We start from the raw sequence: 18,999 nt of genomic DNA, 5'->3' as shown, positions 1-18,999 counted from the left end.
CGGTCCCGAGCAGTACCTCAGCATACATCTGTTATGCAGAGTTAGGAATACCCTTTATCTCTGATCTAATTAGGCTCGAGCCTGTGCTGTTATGGCACAGGCTCTGGACTAAAGAAGAGGCCAAATTGAACAGAGATATCCTTTCAGATATTCTGAAATTGGAAGGTGTAATGAGGATTCCATGGCTAAAACATGTTTATAATTTCTTAAAAGATCTTGGTCATTCAGATTATTTTACTAATCCTACTACCATTAGGGCAATAACAAGGAAGGAATTAAGACAAGAGGGTATCTTGCTCCTGGATACCATTAGAATGTCATCCGAGATTTTAAAAACCACAGTCCTGCGTAATCAGATGGTCTTAACCACTTTTAATATTCAACCCTACCTAACTTTTGTACATAGTGCCAATGATAGATTTTTACTAACTCGTTTTAGGTTGGGGGTCTTTTATAGACTAGTTACTTTTCCCTCAATGAATGACTGGTCTCAAGACCTCCAACTATGTCCCTGCGATAATACTTCCCCACAATCCACGATACACGTTACTTTTTTCTGTAGGTTTTATTCTGCCCCCAGGAGTTTGCTCTTGGTACCTATTTTGAATCAGTGCGGGCTACGCCAATGCTGTCCTGCTTTCCCGGCTCTACAATACCTAGATAAGGAGCATAGTGTTTTCAGAATAACACTCTTCCTGAAAAAGGTTTTGAGCCTAAGGAAACACATGTGCACTTAATCGTTTTTAATGAGATACGGGCTTCTGTAAGTTTGATACAGTTTAACCCAGTGCAAAAAGGCTTTGTAAGTTTAATATATTTTTTAACCTATTGTATGAAATTATCAATGTAACTTTTATGTGAATTATGTCTGTATGAATTGTTTGAATATATTTTTTAATTGTGTGCTTTTATGATTGTTTGTTCAATCAATCGAATAAAACCTTCTTTGACTTGACTTGACTTGGGAGACCCCTAGGAAACCTACACGATGACTCTATTGCGAAAATGCTCCTGGGCAGGACGATACTCAGGGATAAGACACTCAAATATATTCTAGTGCTTCATTCTGTAGTGAACAACCAGGTCAAAGGAATATACAAAGCATGTAAACTCAGATTTAAGCAGCAACAACTTCCTATTTAAAAAAGCAAAAATTTTCCACAATTGCACATTACAAACACAGTCTGCAGTTGATGGATATTTCATGAAACCTTGGTTTTCTAGGACAGGGTAGCCTTAAAAAAGTGTTGGAACCTAAATCAATATGTTCCACATTTGCAAATTACAAGCGCAGTCTGCAGCTGATAGATATTTCTTGGAACCCTGAGTTACACCTTTAAGTGTATAGCGATTAGTAATTATGATGCACTGTATAGGTAAGTGGTGGTAAGGAATAAGTTTCACATGTAAATACAGAAAGAGGAAATAGATCATAAAGGGAAAATCTAACATCACAAAGATATATTCATCTTCCAAAGTCACATAATAGAATCAGTGTTTTACCTGCACTGGGAAGGTGGTTACTTTGTCCTGGTTGCACACCAAGATCATCCATCAAACCAGCACTGGACTCTTCTTCTTTGGTCACAGCAGTGTCAGGATTGGTACATGGATACTCTTTAGACAAAAGTTTAGTTTTTTAAAATGTTAATGGTCTGTAACCGTATTTTTTTAGCTCAGTAACATGTACACATTTGCTGCTTTGCTGTCTGGTGGAATGTTACACAATAGTTCTAATATGTTTCAAAACTACAGGCATCATAGGGAACGTCTGTAACCAGACCATGATAATGTCTCTGGGAAACACGCAAACTGATTGGATTTGTCATCTTCACTGTAGCACTTTCTTGCGCCCTCAGACGTAGCAAGTAGTTAACCAAACTGTAGTGTGATGTCCTGTGATGGGCTTGCATTGTAGGAGGACTTGTTATTATGACAATTATCACACGTAGCATTTTAAATTCCTGGATATAAAGCACTGATATGTTTAGTAATTAGTTGTGAAATGACTTGGGACACCCCTAGCTACACGATGACTCCATTGTGAAAATGCTCCTGGGCAGGACGATACTCAGGGATAAGACAATAAAATATATTCGAGTGCTTCATTCTGTAGTGAACAGCAAGGTCAAAGGAATATAGAAAGCATGTAAACTCAGATTTAAGCAGCAACAACTTCCTATTTAAAAAAGCAAAAATATTCCACAATTGCACATTACAAACACAGTCTGCAGTTGATGGATATTGCATGAAACCTTGGTTTTCTAGGACAGGGTAGCCTTAAGAAAGTGTTGGAACCTACATCAACATGTTCCACATTTGCACATTACAAACGCAGTCTGCAGCTGATAGATATTTCTTGGAACCCTGAGTTTCTAGGACAAGGTAGCCTAAACAAAGTGTTGGAACCTACATCAATATGTTCTGTAATGCCCTCCCTGCAATCTCACCAGCATCTGACCAGTATGCTGGACCCACCCGTTAGCTTGTTTAACAGATACTGTTTTTTCCGGCATGCCTCAAAACCAGATAGGACCTCCGTTTTGCAACTTAGTTTCCACAATAATTAAGATTTGTTTTGTTATTTCTAAATAGAATATCATTCCTTTAGGTTTTGGTGTGATTTTTCTTAACATATTTGTGAATAGCGTTATATTGAAAACATGATAAAGTTTTCTATCCTTGCAAGTGATGGAGCGCAAGATAGTTCAGAGGTTTCGCAGAACGATACCACCGCTGCCCACAGCTCAGATTTATAGCTGATCAGTGTCTCTTCCCTGTTTAAGGAGTTAGCATGAGCTAGTGAGGAAGGGGCCAGGCCTAGCAGAAAGTGGCCTGAGTTTCACATGAAAATATCCTGACTATGCTTTCAACAAATGCACTGGGAGAACATGACCATGAGAATGAAGTTGTGGGCTGTAATGGATGGTAATGGTCTGGAATAGCAAACATCTTATCGCTGCTTCACCTGTCCCGAGACAATCATTTTGTTCTGCTTCCCGAGGACTCCTAAGACATTGCCTTCTCTTCCTGTTCCTCTTGATGGGCTCATCGTGTTCAGTGTGTGAATCACCTGTAATATAAAGACAGAAACCGATTAATCATTCTCACATGAAGTGATTTCCCTCTTTCACATACCATAAATTTTAGACTTTCCCTCCATCGAGTGAGGCTGTTTAACTGTTCTATATCAATATTGCCAAGTGGGGCTGTGCTGATAAGCAAGGGCTTTTCATATTTCTACTTTACAAATATGAAACTAACACTTTAATTTCTACAATTGAGAGTCACTCTCCTTTATCATTCTGTATCCAGTTTCAATGTGTGTCTGATCAAATCAAGGATGATCGACAGGTAGCTCAAGGATTTGTAAATCCAGCTCACCAGGGACCCAGTAGATCTTGGCAGCTGGTATTCTGCGGTAAATTATAGATTATTCTTAATCCTGCATGCTGAAACGCCCCTAAAGTCAGTGCAGTTTGAAGATGGATGAAGAGGGTCATTTCTGTCTCCATGTAATGAGATTTTGACACGCACTAGATTATTTAAGTAATGATTGAAGCATTTTGGAATCTCCAAGGAACACTTTCCAGTCCACTTCCACAGTCCTACATCCAGACCATTCTGTAATGAAGCTATCTCGAATTGTGGCTTCCTCCTTTTAAAGGTAGTTCCTTTTTCTAGCATCATGCTTGCCTTCCTGTCTTGTTTGTTCCCACATATATATGCGTGTTACAGAAGCAAAAAGTGTGATAAACCCACTGTAGTTATAATTAAATTTGCTGGTGGAATAGAAAAACTTTTTTCATTTTGTTAACAACTCTAGTTCAGTTAAGTATTTCTGCACGAATCCCCAAAAAGGTGAAATTCCCCGTCATCCTATGCAAGCAGATTGGTCATAGTTAGGAAAAGGCATTGTGCGGCTGCCAACATGAACTTTTCCCACTACTTGCTTTGTACTCCTTATGATTTTCTATAAATCCATCCAGCATTTGTTTGATACATTTTAATAATTGTGAGGTTACGAAGTGCATAGGTAATTAAGAGATAAATCCATAGGATAATGGATGTTGGAGAATATGACTGGCTGTGTCTCAATTTTTGTGACACTCAAGGATATAGCCAGGTCCTCGAATACTGATATGGAAAGATTTCCCAAAGGGATGTCGCATGTAGTGTCTGCTCGCCTCAAGCACCAAACACCAACCTGGCAAGGGTGGACACTGCTCACCACACCCCGTAAATGCCACTATAGACTTCATTGTTCACACTCTCAGAGCTTGCGTTCCAGCCACAAGGAAACATTTGGCTAACCAGTGGCCAAAATCCATACCCATGCATCCCTGGAACGAAGCACTGCAGCAATGAGCACAACTGCAGGGGAAGGATGATTGGCCACATCCAGTGCCTAGTGGGTACTAGAGCAATGGGCGCCCAGACTAGCCATAGGTCATACTCTCTATCCAGTGCCTGCTGAGCATGGTTACAGGCAATGTCCCACACGCACTGCTGGGCATATTATATGGAAAATGACACAAACTGTGAGTAGCAAGGGTTGGGCACAGCTGAAGGCTCTGCCCAATAAACAATGGTGACTGTAATACTGAGCATAAAGTGTGCTCTGTACCCAGAAGCTCGTGAAGGTAGGCGTGCAGGCAAAGCAAAGGGATTTGTCGCAAAGTATCATTAAAAATGCCAAATGGTTGAAGAATCTTTTGTTAAGGGGTACTGGGGAGAGGAAGTAAATAAACACAATAAGCTGACCCTGTTCACTGGTCATGTCCTCAAACATACCAATATGGCGGGTGGTAGATTGTCTTTTAATTTTGAGTACTGTGGTTAATGATAACCCCTGAGGAAGTGGTTTGGAGTTCTCTGAAGCCTTTGGGGTAGTTGTGTTTACTCAAGACTGTTTACATTTTGATAGTCAATACAGAAAAAGTATCAGACAAGAAATGTAATTAATTTGTTTGTATAGGACACATAATGCTTTATGTTTGTGTCCCAGCAGTGTTGCTGGACAACTCACTGGGTTAAAGAATCTGAATCGGAGGTTCCAGCAAAAAAATTGTTCTTTAGACCCAATGTAGTGGGTCCGACTCAAGGTCTTGCAGCGGCACGGTGGCCACAATTAAGATCTGAAAGCCTCTACTCCAGTTAATGATGCCAACTCGGGGTGCAAAATTATTTTTCTAGACAAACATTTCATGTAGCAACAAGTTAAGAACATAATTAGTTTCAACTTTTGGAGAGGTTTTTGAGACGGGTGACAAGTGCTGGTGAGGGCTAGAACACAGAAAGACGGAATCCTAACATCAGGGGCACGTATCTGAAAAAGATCTCATCGCAGTCAAGATTTTCATGTATAGGAGGTACCCACTAACCAAGGGAAGCCACCGGTCCAGGGCCTTGGCCAATTTCTACCCCAAACACTCCTTTGGTCATATTCCAGTCACACAATAAAAGTAAAATATGTTCAGGCTGTTAAGAGACAGATAGGCAGTCAAACGGTTCCATAATCACAGCTAACTTAATACAAGATTGATGATTTTGGTCATCTGGACAACATGGTTCTTGGGACTCCTGCATCACTCACTCACTTCCTTGAGGCATCTTCCACAGAGCCTTATGTTGGTGTTCCTTGCAGTTATGGGCGGATGTTCTACTCGCTGGACTGTAGTGTTTCAAGATTTCTACAGAGTCCCAAGCTGCCAGGATCTGTCCCTTGTAATCTTTCTCTCAGTGCTGGTGCACAAAGCCTCCTCAAAGTTCGAACAAAGTAAGATTTCTCTGGTCCCAAGGGCCAATACTTAACCACCTTTGGTGGAAGCCAATCAAGAGTAAGTTTATCTTGGGACTTCTGCCCCTACAGCATAACTTCCCCCCAGGATCAGATGCACCTGCACCAAAGTTGTTAAAAAGCAAAAAATGGTCTTTCTTAATAAAATGGCAAATCATCATAACTACAAAGCCTCAATCATTTCCTTTGAAATACTCGTATACAATGGACAAAAAATATGTACGAGAGGGGATGTGATTGTTGATATCTATTTGAACTTTAAAACACTCCAAAACTGTCTAGATTTGGTTATATGTACCGCCTCCATCTTAAAGTTATCTCAAATTCAAGTGAATATTAGGGTATAAGCACATTCCCACCCAACTTCTTTCAGTGAATTTGAGGGGTTTGATATCATATTTTAAAGTCCACAGACCACCCATAAATGAATAGTGATTGTGATGATTGCATTGGTAAATTCATCATGTGGAGCCCGTGGTAAGCAACTGCAGCCTCTGCAAGACGCCTGCAGATTGTGGGTAACATCAATCACGTTGTGGGTGAGGGACACAAATATATCATCCGTGAACGCTTTCCATCCCCCAGAAGTGGAAACTCAAATGTGTCTGGGCTAATGTGTGACGGAGGGTACCCTACGGAAAGCAAAGGCAGTTTTATCTTTTCAATGCAGATCCACCATAGCCAACAGAGACCCAAATCCCAGCCACTCACAAACAAATTAGAGTTAGGAAGTGTCGTAAACTAAGTGTGTGGGTCTGCAGACGATGAAAGATTTAGTTCAGTTAGGTTTGTTAAAGAATTTTTCAAACATGAATCACAAGAGTGATCCTTGGATTTCTGTGGATTAACTATACATACAATCAATACTTCCACATGTTGACTGTTTTTTGGGGGTTTGTGTCATGGCACATATCTCCAAAAACATGGTGTATGTAGTTTTGCATAATGTGCAAGTGATGTTTTATGGACAGGTAGTGTTGTGCACATTCACCTATCTTAATCATATATGGCACTTTTACTCACAGGGGGAATGTCTAATATTGTATCTTCTCCTTGGATCTGGATTGTCCTTAGAAGGAGGAACAGGCTTTTCTTTAGGTCTTATGGCAAAGACAGAGGTGGCAATGAGTGGACCTATGATTAAAGGGAAAGTAAAATGAACAATAATTTAGCCTTTCCCCAGAAATAGTAACACATTGGTGGTAAAATGACAGGACAAAGGAGAAAAAGAGATAGGGAAATAAATAAATATGCATTACTGAGAGAGTGACACAAATGAAATTCCTTCACATTACACAGATAGTAAAGCAGGCATAGATCAAAGGAAAGGAATATATTGACAGTACTAAGAAAGAACGGAAGAAAATTCAGTGTTCATTGTACTGAGATTAAGTAAAGAAAAAATATGTATTGTGCAGAGATAGAGGAAAGGAAAATTATACATTCACATTACAGAGTAAATAAAAGTAAAACATATACTATGAAGACAGAGCAAATTAAAGTAATGTATGCAGAGTAAAGAGATAGATAAATTAAAAACAAGCATTGACGATACAGAGAAACAATAAAGGAGAGATGAATTCATTAGACACAAAGTACAGAAAATCAGAACACTGTATAGATAAAGCATAAAACGAATATATTCATAGTAAAGTGATAATTTCAGGTTTGTCTGAAAGAGTTGAGGAAAGTAAGCATTCATTTCACAGAGATAGCGTAAAGGAACAACAAAACTTCTCCAGGCACACACAAGTAAAATGGGGTAGTGGTTTCAATAGTTCTTTTATTCTTCTTCACATTATACACTGCCCATTGCCAACATGTGTTTCGTCTCAGGCTGCTCTTGTTACCCACGCCAAAACACTTGACCGCGCCATGACTCTAGGCAGCGAAGAAGACATAAGTTACACTTTGCAAATATTCGTCAATATATACACGCTCTAAACAAACACTAAGCCTTACACACGGATTTGGAGTGTGATAAGATACCTCATCAAAATAGAACACACCAATTGGTTGGAATGATAAGAGATACTAAGCCCTGATGAAGTCTGCTGTAACAAGAACAGTCTGAGACGAAACACGTGTTGGCAAAGGGCAGTGTATAATGTGAAGAATAAAAGAACTATAGAAACCACGACCTCATTTAACTTCTGGGTGCCTGGAGAATTTTTGTTCTTCTTTCCTGGACCTATCCAGCCAAGGAAGAATGGATGGCTCTTACATCTGTTGAGCACCAGAAATTATTTGGACATTGACATTGAACTACCAGGACTTTGAACTTTCTTGATTTATGTGGGAGAGTGCACCACTTATCCCAGCTATCCCACCGTTTTGTGTCTTATATAGCATAAAGGAAACCCAGAAACCGTACAGGCAAATTATAGCGAAAGAGTGAAAAAAAGTAATACATTAACTACAGGTAACATGTTCACAGGATAGAGACAGGACAAAGACAAGTGATGCATTTATTGCAAAAGAGTAATTCAGGGCATTCCCCTTTTGGGCACAGTCAGGATAGTGGAATTAAATAAATTAATAGTACAAACAGTTAAGTAAAGTAGCAGAATCACAGCAACGTGACCGAGCAAAGGAAAACAATGCTCCATAGTCCCATGAATCTACACAATTATGACCTCATTCACAAAGGTAACTTACACTTTTGAGAAATTTACTCTTTAGAGTAAGTTTACTACTTTTTAGCTATTCACAAATTCCGGATTGTACATTTACTCGACAAGTGTATCTTACATGTCTCCAACAAACAGGAGGACCTAGTGAGTATACACTTTTAAGTAGGCCTGGGCGGTGAACTCCGCTCAGTTTGCTGAGTTTTCTGCCCTCTGCAGAGTTTGCGGACTGCAGAAAACTCCACTCCGAGTAATGCAGCAGAGTTTTCCCCCCGTTTGCGCACGTAAACATTAAGTTTGCGAGCGTGAGCTGCCGCCCGGGTAGAATTTTTACCTGAGCGGCAGGAACACCAATGCGAACGGTAGTTTGCACTGCACTCCACAACTTGCGAAACTCTGTGGAGTTTTTTGGTTACTTCGCTGAGTTCAGCATAGCAAAACTCCGCAAACTACGCCCCGGCCTGCTTTTAAGTAGTTTACTACTTTTTCGGTAGCCACACAATTAGAGTGCACTTACACATTTGAGTAAGTTTACACTATACACTTTTGAGTAGTTTAACTAACTTTTGGCTAGTCACAAAATTCTGAAATAGTTACATTTGAGTAGTTTACACTTTTGTGTACGTTTATTACTTTTTAGCTAGTCTCAAAATCTAAGTGTAAAATAACTCTAAAAGTTTAATTTACACTTTTGAGTAATTTACACATTTGATTACGTTTACTACTTTTGACACTTTTTCCACAAAATCAAAGTGCAAGTTGCACTTTTGGAGTGTATATATATATATATATATATATATATACTTTGATTTAGTTAATAGTCAAAATATAGTATATGTACACAAAAGTGTAAATTACTCAAAAGTGAAAAAACCTCTTAGTGAAGCCCTTAGTGTACAGATAAGAGACCGGGCGATTCCTTTACGTCGTCCCGACATTGTAATTAGGCCCTTAGTGTCTTGTTGCACATAGCACAATGTGATATTACAATTCTTCATGTGAAATCAGGTCAAAACAGTATAATGAGTGAAACTGGACCAATGCCAGGTTTATAACAGACCATACAAATGTTAGAATTCACCTCATCACAGTGATTGAGCGCAACATTACCCAGAGAGACCAATGCTTGGTGAATGTCATGCATCACGCTTTGATAAAGTTCTTTCTGCCATTCGTGCAGGAGTTTCCACTCTTCATCCGAGAAATAAGCAGCAACGTCAAGGAATGTAACCGGTGCCTGGAAAAACATAATGTGCCGCAAAATCAAACAGTGTTAAGCAAAACAGGAAACAGAGACACCTCTTTGTTTTATCCCACTCTAACTAGGCGACCATGTGGAAAACAGCCCCAATAAACTGGAGATATCATGTAGTTCAAGAACAAGAATAGGGCTAACAATTTTAAATAAGCTGTAAAGATGCCACATCACAGGGAGAACTGCCCCTTTTCAGAAAACAGAAATTCTCCCACCGGTCAATAAAATCTGAGCAGCACAGCTTGAAACTCATGGGCACTTCCTTTCAACAACCAACCTTGCAAAATGACAGAGATCCTTGCAACTCAGCATGTCACTTACCATGCAATGTTCAGCAATACAGCTTGCATGACTGTGTATTACCCATACAGCACTACTGCACATTAGGTGCACTGCAGTTGTACTTAGCCTACTGTGTAGTGAAATACACTTTTTTGTGTAGGTATGACACATACATACTGTGTGCAATAATACTAATATTTTCACAGGCCACCTGCAACAGCTTTGCAGTTTAGAGCAGAATAATCTGTAGGTGTTTTTGCACACTCAACTGAATGATACTCATTTTCCCAAACCCCAGAAGATACCGTCAGCAGCTCTTATGGGACTCAAAAACAGATTTGCAGGTTGTCAGATGATGAGCAGACACATTCGACCCCTAATTGTAATTGTGCCTTTTCATTATGCAAACATTGCATACCTGCAATGTCTGTCACTATTTTAGGTTTACTTCTCGGGTAGAAAATCTGGAAGCAGATGTTGGGTCACTGATGTGTGGCAGGGACAATGTGACTTTCAGTGGTTAAAAAAAAGTTGACTTCTTATATGGAATGTTTATACGGAATGTTCCTGCTAATACTGTAGTCTACAGGTCACAAATGCCTTTGCAGGATGCACAGATTATTGTTCACAGCCAGCACAATGTGCACAGGATATCATCGACAAAGATCAAGTAAGCATAGCATCAATAGCGTGCCATTAAAATATGCAACTCTGTTTTCTAAGCTGGCAGGGGTGTACGGAAATGGGTACGGGTATTAAACATTAGTTGTTAGATTGAGGTTCACATGCATTTACATTCTGTTTAAGTATGTGAGCTGTTATCTTCTACTATTAGACAGATAGTATTGTATGGGATTCTGGTTCAATAGGGGAGACATTTAGATTTAGTGAAATGTGTAGTGCTGAGAAGGTTATCCTTATGTTAATAACCCAACCTGTTTGTAAAACAATGGCAAGATCGCTTTGTTGTATGCTATGATGGATTTTAAGTGCAAACTGACATAGTACAAGTACCTTGAAACTCGAAGGCCTGCAAGTACACTGGAGATTGTGAGTCGAAAGAGGACAACATTATCCGTTTGTGAGCTACTCCTTCACTGACATCGTTCTTTCAATTGAGGGTACACACGTCTCAAGTGTGCGTTGCTGCCAGCACCTCTTTGACATACACGATTTTGTGAATTCAAAGAAGCCACTGTAGTTAGGAGCAGTTTGTTTTTTGCAAAACCTAGGATCCCTGCATACAGGAAAGGCAACTGGTGATCTCAATTCCAAGAGTGGAATGATAGTTCTAGAAAGGGTGCCAAGATTTGAAAATTTAAGAAATAAATATATATAATGTTAGTGTTAGACCTGGCACTATTGGCGTGGGTCTCTCTTCCATTTTTCACTTTTGTCTCCTCTGCGTGTGCCGGTGTTAGGTGCTCTGGGCGCTATGCCACTGGCATTCAATGCCACAGCGCGAATGCTCCCTATTGTAAATTGACTGTATGAATTGGTATAATCCTAATTGACCTAAGGAACATGATAGGAATGTCGAATTTAGTATGCCTGAGCTCCAAATATTTAAAGTGCATCTTTTAGTGACGATTATTTCAATATTCTGTGTTTGAAACTACCACTTTTGGGAAGTAGGTATTTTCTTGCATAAGCCTTCCCGTGTGCTCTGCTGTTATGTGCATTGGCTGTCTGGTTTTGGAGGGTCAGGGCAGGCTGAGACCGACCTGGATTAAATAGAGAGATCTGCAGTTGGAGTATGGGGAGGGTTGACCCTTTGATCTGAGCAGCGCTGTGCCTGGCAAGGTGAATGATGGCTCCACCTCCCACTGTGCGTCTGATGGCAGAACCCCTCTCCCTGAAAGGCAGGATTTACCCTCGTAAATAAAGTGCTCCAGGACGACACCAAACCGGTTCTGGCTGGGTTCAGTGATTTGTGACTTTTTGAGAATAAAGACTTTTGGGGTATAAAGATCTGTGCTAAAACCCCTACACGGTGTGTTACTTCTGGATGTCAAACAAACCTCTGTCGGTGTAACTAGAGGGAAAGGACTTTGAAACTTTCATCCATTTTGCTCAAGCAACTACCCAAGGGCCTGATTTGAGCTTGCCTCCTGCTGAAGTCTCAGGGACATTAGACTTCACCCATCAGCCGCCCGGATTCCTATTTGAGGGGAATTGTACTCGCAGGTGAGGCCTCTGTTGAGAATTCCAGAGCCTCTGCTTCTACTGCGGGGAACGCGGGCTGAAAGTCATCGTATCGCTAGTGTGGGCCGCTGCAGCTAAGGAGCTGTGCCGCTGATTGCCCGCATTTGCCGTACTATGAAAATCATAGTTATCGCCATTGTGGGCCGCCGCAGCTGAGGAGCTGGTGCCGCTGAGAGCCCGCATTTGCCTGTGTTATCAAAATCATCGCTATTGTGGGCCGCTGCAGCTGAGGAGCTGTGCCGCAGAGTGCCCGCATTTGCCGTCCTACGAGAATCATCGCAATCGCTATTGTGGGCCGCTGCAGCTGAGGAGTGCCGCTGACTGTCCGCATTTGCCGTCCTACGAGAATCATCGCAATCGCTATTGTGGGCCGCCGCAGCTGAGGTGCTGGTGCTGCTAAGAGCCCGCATTTGCCTGTGTTACCAAAATCATCGCTATCGCTATAGTGGGCCGCTGCAGCTGAGGAGCTGTGCCGCTGAGTGCCCGCATTTGCCATCCTACGAGAATCATCGCCATCACTAGTATGGGCCGCTGCAGCTGAGGAGCTGTGCCGCTGAGTGCCCGCACTAGTCACCACTTCGAGGATCTTGTTATCACATGCGTGTGCCGCTGGGTGCCTGCCTTAAGCCCCGCCCCAGGATTATCGTGAGTGCACGCTGCGGACCGCTACAGCCGGGAGCCGTGGCCACTGCGAGTACGCCTGTCATCACCACGGCTTCCTTGTGAGGCTGCGTTCCGTACCCCCTTTAAATCTCAGGTACATTGTGCATCATCGGGTCGCGTGGAACCCGGCCTCGAACTAAGTTCGTTCCACGCGCTTTTTGAGTGCATTGATTGCTTTTGAAGGGAATCTGTAATTGTGTGCATTGTGGTTTCTTGAGTGCTTTTAAGCCTCGTGTTCAGTCTATATAAAGATAACTATTTTCTATAACTACTTGTGGTGTCCGTTTGTAGCGTCCTTCCTGCGTTATTGTGTTTGGTCATAAATGCTTCACACACTGCCTCTGAGATAGGCCTGTCTGCTCGTGCTACATTACCATAGGGTTGAGCAGCGGTTGTCCAAGGGTGTAGCCCCCTTACTCTGACCTAGGAAGAAGGATCCCTATGTGGACCTTGGCGCCAGCCGCTGCCAACTAGAGATCCCCATTTCTAGCATTGTTAGAAATTGAATATTCAAACTATGTTCATACTTCAAATTCAAGTTCTTACTTTTCATGACTTTCTCTGCGTCCATGTCCAGATGCAATATTTCATCAATTTTTATCCATTTAATTCCTGCAGCCCATTTTCCATTCTTTGATAACTATAGAACATTTTTGCTATGTTAAAAACATGTGCTGCTTTCCCTCATCAATCACAGCACACATTGGCCCATTAGCCTTTGTTCCTTTCCAATCATTGTTGATAAAATATGTCGAAAGCACAAATATAGCTCAACAAACACTGTCAAAGATATTGTGAGGGTCTAGTGTGCCTTGTTCCCCCTGAGATAGCCATGAAGCAACCTCATGCAACTAAATGTGGGTTGGTGGCTAATAAGCGGATCGGTAAGCTTGCACAGCCAAAGAAACGTATTTTAAGTGAAATCTTTAGAGTAAATGGTTCTACACAATGCTTGACATAACAGATGTAAAGATACAGTGAAAGTCTAGTTTGCTTTGGGCCATCGGAGATAGCCATGAAGCAACGCCCTCCAAAAAATGTGGGCCGGTGGTTATTAAGCGGGTCAGAAAGCTACACATCCAAAGAAACCCACTTAAGTGAAATCATTATAGTGAATGGTTCTACTGGATGCTTGACATAACAGATACAATAAAGTACTAATGTTTAACAAAATTGCTTAATATGAAACATTTAATGTTAATCTTAAAGATGAAATGCAAAATTGGCTGAAGATTAGGCTATTTCTTATGTTTCCTTCTGCTGCCAACTGATCTGGAATGGTTGTAATTTACGCTCAAAAAAACGATATAAGCTGGTTTTAAAATAAGTTATATTCTTTATTCCCACATCGAGGTAGGGTAGGGCCCAAGTACCCTGTTATAGAATAGGTAATGCCTCATAAATGTAGAGCTATCATTGAGAATTAAACGAAGGGAGGGCAACAAGGGAAGGGGAGTAAAGCAACCTGGAATCAGTTTCATTGTGATATGCCTAACAGTCACACTGTGTCTGTGGTGAGTGTAGTGGAAGTGCAAGTCAAGCATCAGACCTCGTCAGATTGGAGATCGATCTGTGGAGGCGGTCAGACACGGTAGGGCCCTCGCTGCTGCAGCTTCGACCACCGGCTTGGTGTTTATGAGCTCCAGGTCAGTGTTGGAGAGCTCTGGAGTGCTTGTGCTGCCACCCTTTCCTGTGGCTAAGGAGTTGGTCGCTGGAGGGGCAAGGATCAGTGCCAGCAGAAAGATATACAACTTCTGCCGGCTGGTCAGGGCAAGCGAGATGGCAGCTCTAGTATGGCTTGCAGCATTCACAACTCGGGCACCTGGTAACCATCTGCTGGCTGCTGCTTCACCCACCATCACCTACTTCCATAGTCACTCTCACCTCCCGGTTCTGGCCGCAGCCCTATGATGAAAACTTGTGTATTCAGCAGTTTTGCAGCCCTATCTCTTTTCCGGCTGTGTGATGGGCTTATGCGGCCATACACCATATGCAGTTGATAACTGATCCCCCTAAACAAAGGGAACATTTGGATCAGAGTACCAGGAAATAAGTCTTTCAGGAAAAGATAAAGGGTAATGAAACCGTGGGGAATGGGTTGAGGGAAAAGGAGGAAAGCTGCTCAAAGAATAATCAAAGAATGATCAATTTTGTTTTTAAATTTTTCAATAAGACCTTATAATTAAGTGGAAAAGCCAAGTTTCAAACTGCATAAGCACAGGCAGACATTTCGCAACCACCTCATAGTCAACCCATAAGTAAAACAAAGAAAGGTAAACAAAGAAGAGGCTCAAGCTTGGACAACAACTTGTTCAATATTGGGTGAGAATTCTGGAATTTGGAAGAGAATCCAACAGTAATCACTTATGGCAGACGTTCATTAAATAGAAATAGGTGCAAAAACCTCTGCATTTGGGATAGCCGCCGACAAAGCTTTGTCAGACACAAAAATGTCAGATACAACCACCAAACCTCTTAGTTCAAGTTATCCAGCTAGTGAATAAACAATGCGACGAGGCATAAACCTATCCCGAAGCATTAGGAAGAAGTTAAATAACCATGGGAAAAGTTTAATAATATCAATAGCGCTAGTTAAATTCCAAGTGATAAAGATACTACCGCAGCAAAATGTGGGTAGTGCGTGTATGACCAATACAAAGTTCAGCATTTTTATAACATTAATAGATAAGTAATCATTGCCAGATGCACTGTTTATTTTTTTAATGCTGATAAAACAAATTCAGATCCCAAAAACACCTATAAATATTTATTCTTCAGTTATTAGAACACTGGAATGTTGGGAGCTCCATTGTAGACAATGAAGTGCTTCCTGCTTCTACGGGCCGGTAAAGGCCCGCAGAGCAACATTCCAATGTTTTACAAAGGCCTCTCGAAGCTCGAGGGGATTTAAATCCCCTCGAGCTTCGAGAAGCCTTTGTTTAATTTGTTAGAATATTCTGCCCCCTAGTGGCAGAATGTTCTAATAGCCTTGTAGCCCTTCGTAGCAGGACTATACCGCTATTAAAGTCCCGCTGCTTTTGTTAAAGTCCCTCGCCTTCGGCTCGGGCCTTTAATGCTGCAGCGGGCCTTTAATAGCCGGTATAGCCCGCAACGGCGGGCTATAAGGCTATATTAGAACATTGGAATGTGGAGCACTCCATTGAACACAATGGAGTGCTCTGTGCTTCTATGGGCCCGTAAAGGCCTGCAGATGAACATTCCAATGTTGCTTTTGTACACAGCTACTACTGCATGCCCACCTCTGCCAACCCCACCCCTAAGGTGGGGGAAAGCGAGGTAAAGCACAACGTTCAGTCCCCACCGAGAGGCCTCTAACCCTAGGGGTCATTTATCATCTCTTCAAAGCAGCCTGGCTCACCCACTATGACCAATCACGGCAGAGCAGTACAGGGTTGAATTTTGGCTTACTGACTAAAAAAAAAGTCTTATAATTTCTTGTCTGTACATTTTACAATAAATTCAATACCATATTGTTGGATTTATCATTACCATTCTACTGAGTCCTTTAATCCTAGTTGTATGGGTTTTCTTTCCCCAATTTATTAACTAATAACCTTGTCCAATGTTAACCTATGGCATGGGCTTTGCAATGGGAAAAGTGACTTTTGCTAGGGGTTATAAAAACATATTTTAGAAGTACTATATATATCTACAGGACCCCACCCCAGGAACACCTTATGGAGACTGTAGGGGTTCTGAATATGTACAAATATTGCAGATTCTCCCTCCACAGTGCTCCTACCACCAAAGTCGATTTGGGGCAGCACTTTATCATAAATGTGGGGAGTGGAATGTGCAATGTCACTTTACCCAGGGCATATGAAACTAATTTTATAAGGGTCCACTTTATAGATACCTGACCCCACCCCCCCCCCACCCCTGGGACCACTAAGGGAGACCCTGGGGGTACTTAATATGCCCAAACATTGTAGGGTAACCATTTTAAGTGCCCCAAATACAAAAGTCGAGCTTGGGCAAAATTTACATTTTAAAAGCAGTCCTGTAGCACAGAGCCACTTTTAAACTGAACTCAGGCTTCAGCAGTGCACACATGCAAGTGCAGAAAGGTCTGCTGGCCTCTAAACTGCCATGCTCTCTTATACACTGATGCAGCGGAGTTTACCAGCTCTACACATTCATACACACAACACTCATTTGGGCCCATATACATTCATACATGCAATGAGCTGGCAAATATCCACTGGTCATCAATTTTAGTTACCCTACGAAACTTTTACACCAGCATTCTTACCATTCATGTCTCCTGAGTAAATGAACAATTCGAAAGATCTAGTAGTTGATTAGAATAGGGAGGAAAATACAATAATGCATTTAACTTTATTTTAAAGAACCACAGACTCAGAAGAAGTTTTAAAAGTTTATCTGAATTAATAATTTTGTGAGTCAAATCAGAATACACATGGATATGCCAAAATTCTCCATCAGGAAAAATAGTAAAGTTAGCTTATAATCAGTTTATCAATTAAATTCTTGCAATGACAATACCTGAGGAGAGAAAGAATAGAGAGCAAGTACGGAGCATTTATCCTACAGTTATAATTACCTAGTATGGTATGAGGACCCCGACATCAGAGAGTCAAGGGTTCAGAACAGGGAAGGTGACCTCGTCTAGTGTAACGCCAGCGTTACACCCCTCTCTGGTGCTACTTTCTCCGGCTCGGGCTCGTCCCGACCTCTTCCTAGATATGCCTCCTCGGTTATTCCGCGAATTTCCCTAGTGTTGGATTCTTCAGTCAGATTGCAGCAAAATCAGGCAGCATCTCAGCATAGCATCAGCATCTCAGTATCAAGTGTGTCTAACTATATAGAACTTACCTCTGTTATACCAATGCAAATGTATGATGCTCCCCCAAATGTATCAATTCCATGTTCACCCGCAATTTGATTGGGCCAAGCAGTGGGGTGAGGACATCACACCATATGCAATATTTTTCTTTAGTCTATTGTCTAGTTCTCCACCCCTTAATTTTAATACCCACAAGCTTTATTCCCACAAGCATTTCATATGTGGATCGATAAGTCTATTTTACAATGTTGCATCCTCTTCCTCTCGTAGGGTCAAGAGTTGGGTTTCCCATGTCCTTGCTGGGCTTAGGGTTTGGCAGTCAGTCAATTTACTTCACTTGTTCAGAACAAGCAGACGTTGCATATGCATAGAAGCCACTAGGAAACAGGGACGCGGTCACCCTCCAAGGCCCAAATATGAACTATTAATAAAGTCAAAAAAGAACACATTAGAATCAAACTTAAATGAATTCACTGTATACCACTTACTTCTACTCTAACCCCATTTATTTAAAAAATCTTTTGCATTAATAGCTTAGTAGAACTTGCATAGGCTAGTTTCAGCACAGCATGTGCGTTACTGCGTTACTTTAAAGCAGCCTTATTAAAAGCTATTGCGCAGCTGCAAAGATTTACTAACCCCCCAAGCGACAGAAAACGTCATACTACATAGATGTAGTAGACGCATGCACAGAAAAGTTCCAGCGTTTTTTGACGGTCATTTTAGGACACTCGGGTTATTCATTAGTAAAGCACATAGGAAAGCGTCCCCTGGATACAATATGTAAAATTTGGTGCACTGTTAGTACTCACAACAAGTTCAATATAATGTTACAGGTTATTCGAGAGGATTGCATACGAGCAAGTTTCTTTTTATGTTAAATCTTGCTCCATCAATACTAGGGACTGATAGATAGTTTCAATCCCCCTGCCTTATTATGTATTAGGGCCGTAAGGGGTAGGTCATGCCAATCACAGGGATACTCCAACCCTTAGTGTACCCTAGTGTATGTAGGGGTTTTCAGTGCACTCTAATTGCTTTCAGCATGGCAGAGCCCAGGGTCAGTCGGAGTCAGTTACCACCAGTACCAGTCAGCAAAACGTTGGAGGGTGTCCAGGGCACAGGATGACTTTACAACTCGCGCCCATTCCGGTAAGAAGACTCAGACATCCAAAGGCACCCCTGCATCCATAGCCTTAGTGAGCTGAATCGAAGGCGCCTCTACGACCCCCTACATCCCAACTTACTTCTACTGTCACTGGTCTTCCTCCTGCCACCTCCGGTGCCACGCCTGCAGCCTCTCTACAATCAAGAAAATCCTCTTTGAAAAGCATCA

At 41.6% G+C, this 18,999-nt stretch overlaps 1 protein-coding gene across 1 annotated transcript in view; it reads right to left on the bottom strand.

Moving 5' to 3' along the window:
* Positions 1 to 18,999, bottom strand: part of LOC146859258 (uncharacterized) — a 400,212-nt gene that overhangs the window by 298,948 nt on the left and 82,265 nt on the right. The window contains exons 11-14 of the mRNA XM_085647151.1: positions 9,541 to 9,667; positions 6,824 to 6,934; positions 2,969 to 3,073; positions 1,504 to 1,617 (exon numbers count right to left, since the gene is read on the bottom strand). Coding sequence (XP_085503277.1) covers positions 1,504 to 1,617; positions 2,969 to 3,073; positions 6,824 to 6,934; positions 9,541 to 9,667 — 457 coding nt within the window. The remainder of the gene's footprint in view (positions 1 to 1,503; positions 1,618 to 2,968; positions 3,074 to 6,823; positions 6,935 to 9,540; positions 9,668 to 18,999) is intronic.

This window comes from Triturus cristatus, chromosome 3_2 (assembly GCF_964204655.1).
Source record: "Triturus cristatus chromosome 3_2, aTriCri1.1, whole genome shotgun sequence".
NCBI lineage: Eukaryota > Metazoa > Chordata > Amphibia > Caudata > Salamandridae > Triturus > Triturus cristatus.
This window is presented reverse-complemented; position numbering and strand designations above follow the sequence as displayed.